General features: G+C 35.0%; 1 protein-coding gene across 3 annotated transcripts in view; it reads right to left on the bottom strand.

Annotated features, from left to right (window-relative positions):
* Positions 1–5951: 5951 nt before the first annotated feature.
* MOB4 (MOB family member 4, phocein) overlaps positions 5952–8170 on the bottom strand; it is a 64703-nt gene continuing 62484 nt past the window's right edge. For all 3 annotated transcript variants that reach the window (XM_006152973.3, XM_027773610.1, XM_006152972.3), the window contains one exon: positions 5952–8063. In XM_006152973.3, coding sequence (XP_006153035.1) covers positions 7932–8063 — 132 coding nt within the window. In that variant the 3' untranslated portion in view covers positions 5952–7931. The remainder of the gene's footprint in view (positions 8064–8170) is intronic.

Below are 8170 nucleotides of genomic sequence, written 5' to 3'. Positions count from 1 at the left end.
AACTAGTGCTTTCAGGGACTAAGAGTAATGAAGATTTTCTGCTGAAAGTTTATCTTCCAGACCTCATTCTCAAGAGGTAGGGACCCCTGTATCCTTCTGTCTCTCTCCATCTTTTCATTTTTTTAATATTTCTTTTTATAAACTTTTTAAGGTGAAGCATTTTCTTGGCTCTCAGATCCTCCTTTATCTTGTTAATAATCCCCTTCCTCCCCCTCCCATTTAGGAGAAGCAAAGTGCAGGCCTTGAGAAAAAGACTGACTCCTTCATTGGAGCTGAGAACTATTGCTTTTGTGCAGCACACCTGTGCACTGTGGGGTTTTCATTTTTTGCTTTTAAATAAATTAAAAATTTTTTTCTTTTTCTCTGTTTTCTTATCCTTTTTTCTTTTACCTTTATCATTTTGCTGCTCTGCCTCCACACACTGAGTGTCAAGACAGGTCTAAGTGAATCATAGCCAGACATATGTATACTATTAGGGTCAATATATTCTTCAATTCCCACTTAATCTGCCGCACAACGGGAGAAGAACAGAATGGCAAAGAGACTGTAGATCACCTTCTCCTGCACACCTCTGAATGCTCAGATTGAACTTCTGGAAATTAGGAACAATCATATAACCCATCAGATGACCAGAAATCACCACAGAAGCACAATATGAGAAAACAATAAAATACCTCTACCCCAAGGGAAAAGAATAACTACTCTTCATCCAGACAGTATAATGAAACTTGCAGAAATGTCTGATAAAGAATTTAGAATATTCATAATGACAAAGCTAACATAGATGGAAGAGAAGAGAGACAATGAACTCCAGAAGAGGCAGGAAAAGAGAGCAGGGGAGTTCCAGGATGTGAGGAAGCTCCTGCATGATCTGAAAGAGGAAATACATACCATAAAAAAGAATCAAATGGAACTGCTAGAGATGAAAGCTATAATACAGGAAATCAAAACCTCCCTTGAAAGTATTAAAAGCAGACTAGATCATACAGAAAATTGAATCTCAGATGTGGAAGATAGAATCGCTGGCCTAGAAATATCCACCACGAAGACTGAGAAAACAGCCAAAAAAAAAAAAAAGAGAGAGAGATAATATACAAGAAATATTAGAATATTAGATACAATTAAAAGTCTAAAACATCCAAATAATCTGTATCCCAGAAGGTGAGGAAACTAAAGACAATGATAATCTATTCCATGACATCCTGGATGAAAACTTTCCAAACCTAGAGAGGCATTCAAAGATGCAGACCCAAGAAATACAAAGGACCCCAAATAGAATCAACCCAAGATGGTTTCTCCAATATACATTATAGCCAGATTGACCAAAACCAGAAAGATATTAAGATTGGCAAGAGAGAAACGTCAAGTTACCTACAAAGGATATCCCATCAGGCTAACAGAAGACCTCTCATCAGAAACAATGTGAGCAAGGGAAGAATGGGAAAATATATTCAAAGTGTTAAGGGAAAAACAATTTCAACCAAGAATACTGTACCTGGCAAGATTATCCTCCATATGGGAAGAGAAGACAAGAACATTCTCAGATACACAAAATCTGAAAGAATTTACTAACACCAGACCAGCTCTCCAAGAAGTTCTGAAGGGAGTGCAATAACAGGAAAACTAAAGTCACACAGAAATGAGAGTTCAAAAACAATTTTAAAAATGGCCAGGAAATGGCAAAGGAAAGTTCAGAGTTGAATGTTATCTTCCAAAATTTAAATGGAAAGACTGGACCACAACGGAAGATAAAATTATGTACATGAGACTGAACTGGTGAAATGGAATTTTATGACTTTTGACTAAAACATTACTAATCTTTTTCTACGCTTTGTTTTCCAGAGTTAAGGATTTTTGTCTTCTCTTGAGTTGTCAATAGGCCCATGTACATATTATTTGAACAGAATCGTAACCTGTTTCCTCACTTTAAGTCTTAAGCAAAGTTCTCTCTTTTTGGGGGGTGGGGTGGGGGGAGAGGTTTTTGCTATAGAGCGCGTGCACTCACCAGACAGAGACAGAAAGTGAGAAATCACCCCCCGGGGGGGATGGCCACACTGCAATCCCTTCTCCATTCTCCTCTCAGGATCTTGGGCATGCACGCACACGTGCCCAGCTTGAGTTTTAAGCCACTGGGTCTGGGACTCGAACTGCGGTCGACTGCATGAGAGTTCAGCGACATAGCCATTATGCTAACTGCTGGTCCCAAGCAAAGTTCTCTTAACATTTTTTTATTTTGATTTATTAAAGCTTAAATTGCCTTTCTTGAAGTTAAAAAAATGTATTAAAAAATACTTATTTAATACCTAAATACAGTAAGCTATATAGCCTCAGCTAGGTCCTACTTTATAGTATATTCATTCTACTCAAGAGTTTCATGCCTAAAGTCAAACATGTATTCACATATACGTATATATCAGCTAAACTTGCTATTGAAAGTAGTTAGACTAATTAAGATATTTTGTGAATCAATAAAATGTGGGGGGAAAACAGAAAAGGAATGGAAAGCAACTGCAGATATCAAAGTGTGAGAGGAGGGTGGAAAATGGCAGAGGGTGAGAAATAGGGGGTTAAAATATACGTATACGTATAATATATATGGAAAATTATTTGTTGACGATAACATGTACAATTAAGCCACTGTACAGTGTATTCTGGATTGGAAATTACGTATTGTATGCTGTGATGTTCAGTGAATAAATGTAAAATAAATAAATTCAAAATTAATAAACAGAGAAAAAAATAAAACAATGTCGTGATAGAAGTAGGGACTAGAATGATGCCCCTCAAGCTGCCAGAAGATTCCTGGGAGTCTCCAGAAGAAGCTAGGAATATGACTTTAGCCCAGTAAAACTAATTTTGAGTTTCTGCTCTCAAGAACCACAGAGCATAAATTTGTATTGTTTGAAGCCACTAAGTTTGTGATCATTTACTATAGGCCATAGGAAACTAATTATTAACATGGTATCTTAAACAATCAAAATGCAAGATCTGCATTTGTTTCATAAAATGTGTTAAAAACCAAAAGTACTGGGACAGTAGGTAGCATGGAGTTTAGGGCACTGGATCCCACATAGTCAACTGCATAATTTGAATTCTGGGTCTGGCGTTTTGAATTATCACTCCAGATGCATGTGTGTGCATGCCCAAAATCCAGAGAAGACAAGATGGGAAGGGATTGTAGCATGGCCATTCCCCCAGGGAGTGATTTCTCACTTTCTCTCTTTCTCTGTGGTGAGCACACACAACCTATAGCAAAAACTAAAAACTAAAAAATAAAAATTGCAAATATTATCCAACTCGAAATGGATATAATTTCTCTCTAGAGAGAATTATGTATAAATATATATACTTATATATAATATAGTCATATATATAATATATAACTATATATATATATAATTCTATGTGTGTGTGTATATATATATATATATATACACACTTTTCATTTGTATGACTTTTATATATATACACACATATATATTTACCTAGTTTTAAAACACAATGACATCTTTTAGGACAGGTAAAGTAAGGATTTACTCTCAAATGTTAAAAAGGTTCTATTGTTGGGTGGCAGGTGGCATGGTGGTTAAGGTGCTGGACTCCCACATGGCTGACCATCATTCAAATCCTGGACCTGGCAGCTGGCTTTCTCACTTTCCCTCTTTTTGTCTGGCCAAATTAAAAAAATAAGTAAAATTAAAAATTCATGCTATATGATGTGATTGAATGTGTAAAACAACTTGAAATAAAACAATAAAATAAAAAATTCATTTAAAAATAAAAATAAAAAAGGTTCTATTGAATTACTGGAGTTGAGTAAATGGCTATCTCATTTGCTAATGAAATAATGACTACACTCACTATTTCCTCATATCAGAGGTTCCCTCGTTCCTTTCCAAACTGACTCAGAGTCATACAGGACATACATATGTATTACAGATATATATAAAGATACATAAATGGAAAAAAAAAAAAGTCATACAAATGAAAAGTGAGGCTCCTCATCAAAACTATATCTTGTGGATTCATTTGCTAGTTTTCTAGTCCTGTAATGTACCCTACACTAATAATGCATATTATTTTCAGGAAATAGATCTGAATGTTCTATATCTAAACCATTAAATGTAATCCACAAATACAGCTGTAATATCTGCTTAGTTAAAAATTAGCTGCATTCTGGGACCAGCAGTTAGCGTAATGGCTATGTCGCTGGACTCCCACGTAGTTGACCGCAGTTCGAGTCCCAGACCCGGTGGCTTAAACTCACGCCGGGCGCGTGTGCGTGCGTGCCCAAGATCCTGAGAGGAGAATGGAGGAGAAGGGATTGCAGTGTGGCCATCCCCCCTGGGGGGTGATTTCCTGCTTTCTGTCTCTCTGTCTTTCTCTGTCTGTCTGGCGAGTGCACGCACCCTGTAGCAAAAACCTCTCCAAAAAAAGGAAAAAAAAAATTAGCTGCATTCAAGAAATAAAACTCAACTACTTTACTAAGACATTTGCATAGCATGAAAAGAACTATACAAAGAAGTCTTTTAACACATTCAAGAAATATTCTGGAATGTGTTAAGGGAGATGAATCCCACATGACCAATCAAGCGTCTAATCCTGGCCTTGGAGACTTGAAAAACACACTGGGTATGTGTGTGTGTGCATGTGCCCCAAATCCTGGCAGGATAGATAAATGGAGAATGGATGGCAGAATGACTATTCCCCAACGTGGGATGCTTTTTCCTTCTCTTCTTTGCATCTCTCCATCTTTCACTGATGAATGCATGAGCCCTGAAGCAAGTTTTTAAAAAGTATTCACAAAATATATAAAATTTAGAATTTACCTGTTCAAATAAAATTATACTCTTGAAGCAAATGTCCTCACAGAGTAAGCTGGTTCGACTCCTAGCCCCAGGAGCTTAGAAACCATGTTGGGTGGGGCCAGCAGGTAGCACAGTGGTTAAGGTGCTGGACACTTCCACATGGCCAACAGCTATTCAAGTCCCAGACCTGGTGGCTTTCTCTCTCTCTCTCTCTCCCCCCCCTCTCTATCTCTCTCCTCCTCTGTATCTTTCTGGTGAGTGCATGTGCCCTGTAAAATAACACACTGATCATGTGTGTGTACATGCCCCAAATCATAGCAAAATAGAGGATTGTAGTATGACCACAATCCAGTGGGGTGGAAAGGTATTTTTTCCCTCTGGTGAGTGTGGCATGCATACACACACATACTCTGGCAATTAAAAAAAAAGACATACAAATAAGAATAAATAAAACTTTGGGATCTATAGAGAATAATTCAAGCAAAAAGTAGAGCTTAACTTCTCTATTGCACTGTGAATTCACCATTTTTCTACTACTTAGAATACTTCCTTCATAAATCAATGGTGTGCCAGGCTCATTAATTTTTTAAAAATAATTACATTATTATTTTTTAATTTGCTATAGAGCACATGTACTCATCAGACAGAGAGAGAGAGAGAAAGAAGTGAGAAAGCAAGCCTCCAGGTCCAGGACTCAAACTGTACAGGGTCAGCCATGTGGGAGTCCAATGCCTTAACTAACAATCATGCCACCTTCAGGCTCACTCACTAATTTCTTAAGTGACACTTAAAGATATATATATTTAATTTTATTTATTGTTACTATAATTTTTTTTTAAATTTTGACCAGAGAAAGAGAAAGAGAAGGAAAGTGAGAGCAAGCCACCAGGTCTGGTACTTGAACCATAGTCAGTCATGTGGGAATCTAGTGCCTCAACCACCATGCCACCTGCTGGCCCCAATTTTTTTAAGTAATACTTTTGTACATATGTTTACATTTTCAAAATTCTCTAGAGTAATATAGAAAAACAGGACCCATCTCATTTAAATCTTACCTAGAATAGTGCATCAACTTTACAGTGTAATGAGTATTAGTGTGACATTAACATGAATACAAAAGTAAGACTACAAACTGATGTTTTCTTTTAGAAAATTTTCTTTTATAATCAATTCCAAACACACAGTACAGGGAAGATGGAATAAGAAAAAAAAAATTATTTTATTTCCCTGTTAACACTCAACCATATAATTCAAAATGTGTTTCAAAATACTTAGCCAGGTCACCAATCCCAGTCACTACCTTAGTTCCAAAGTTCACTAAGAAAATAGTCAAACAACAGAAATCTATTGTTAGTTACTGTCTAGAAAGAACAGCTACATTGCTATATATATTAACTTAGTAGTTTAGTTTCTCAATATTTAGCCAAGTTTGCTTAAAAATTACTATTCCCATTGGTTTATAGTGACATTAATATAAATGCATAATTTCAAAGTCAACATTCCTTTCACTACAAACATAAAACTTCTTAGAAGATAATTATGGGTTGGGGTACAGTAATATAACTCTGGCTGCTGGGATAGCACTGTTCAAAATAAAAAAGATTGGCAGGCTTGGAAAGGAATAAAAGATATATACACTCTCTCCATATGCTCCTATTTCCCACATTTTTGCTGTACATACTTGTCTTATAATGTTATAAATTATTTCAAGTTTGAAAAAACAATCAAGATGAATACATTTTTATCTTCATTTCAAAATAAACCTTTTAAATGAAAAAATTATTCATGTTTAAATCTGTTCAAGAAATGGATTTAAATCACTACCTGTACAATGTTTTCATCCTTTCTTAGTGCCTCATTACAACCAGTTTGGCAGTAAGACCTGCAGTACTTTTATTAAAAACTGTATTCAATAGGTTATGAGACTATTAAATCTACATTTGAATCCTTAAAACATTCAATTAACAACAAAGTCCAAAAAACATGTATGACCATTTATCAACATCTTGGGGTCCTGTCAATTATTGCAAAATAATAATCTCACTTATGCATATAATTCAAACAAATTCTGTGGGGTAGGGGCATAAAAGAAATACCATACTAGTTTTTCAGTTCTGTATAAAACTGCCTAAATAGTTAGATGAAAAGGTTAATATTATTAGTAAGAAAACTATTTTAAGTACTTGTTTCTAAGTTGTTATTGATAGAACAATTTTGCAAAAACAAAGAAAAGCAAGAGCCTATGCCAATACATTTTTTCCTGTAGTGTAATGTAATTGCTAATATGAGGTAAATCTGTAAGCAATTAATACAATTATAAATAGGTATAAGACACCACTAAATCAGTCTGGCGAAAAGCTTCTCTGATAAAATAGTTTGGGAAGAGGATTAAGAGAAATGAGAAGGGGCAGACAGTGCAGATTTCAAGTGGGAACATCACTTACGTGCCTTATCATTATCATTATCACCTTCTATGTAACAATCCACTGTTGCAGAAAGGTAAATCTTTTCCAAGAATGCTGGCCTTTGTGTAGTATGGCAAGATTTAAATATTACTAATGCTTAATTTGTATCTATATTTGGATATACATATAATCACATATGCATGTCAAAAACTATAAGCAGAATTGTATAATACTTTTATATCATTTTGAAAAAGTTAACAGTTATGATGCAACTATGCACTATAGAATGTTCTAGAATATCTTAACTCAGGGCAAAAACCAAGGGAAAACATTACGATTCTCTAGTAAATGGCTTGTTTGAAACCTCAAGCTCACTCATCTTTTTATACATGGATTTATTTGATGAGGACTGTGATCCAATGATTGTTTAGCAGCAATTTTACCAAACTGTAAATTCTTTTATTAGCAGGCATTATAAACAGATAATACTAATCTTATTTAAAAACCATGAGTGCCACACTGATGAATATACAACTCATGAATAACTTTGAATAACTTAAAAAGTATTTCCCATTTTAAAAGGCAACACACAGCTTACAAAAACCTATACTAAACAAAGAAACTATAATATGGATACATGATTGATGTGTCTAAAATTATATACAGTACATAATTAATGTTAATTATGTGATCAGTACATTTTTGTATATGATTCCATTCACGCTTCACTTTCTCCAGAAACTGAATTCTGAACTTCCTCTTCTAAAATTGGTACAATCAGGTTATCCTTGGACATCAAATTGTATTTCATCACAAATTTAGTAAACCGATGACACAAAAATGTTTCGTTCTGTGGAGAAGAAAAGAATATGATTTTAATTTACTATCCCAAACCAAAAAGCTAGAAATAATTAAATAACATATATTATGTCATTTTGACAGAAGTGCACCAAAACG

This window comes from Tupaia chinensis, unplaced genomic scaffold (assembly GCF_000334495.1).
Source record: "Tupaia chinensis unplaced genomic scaffold, TupChi_1.0 Scaffold000361_1, whole genome shotgun sequence".
Taxonomy (NCBI): Eukaryota; Metazoa; Chordata; class Mammalia; order Scandentia; family Tupaiidae; genus Tupaia; species Tupaia belangeri.
The sequence above is the reverse complement of the archived record's forward strand: the minus strand, read 5'-3'. Positions and strand labels throughout refer to the sequence as shown.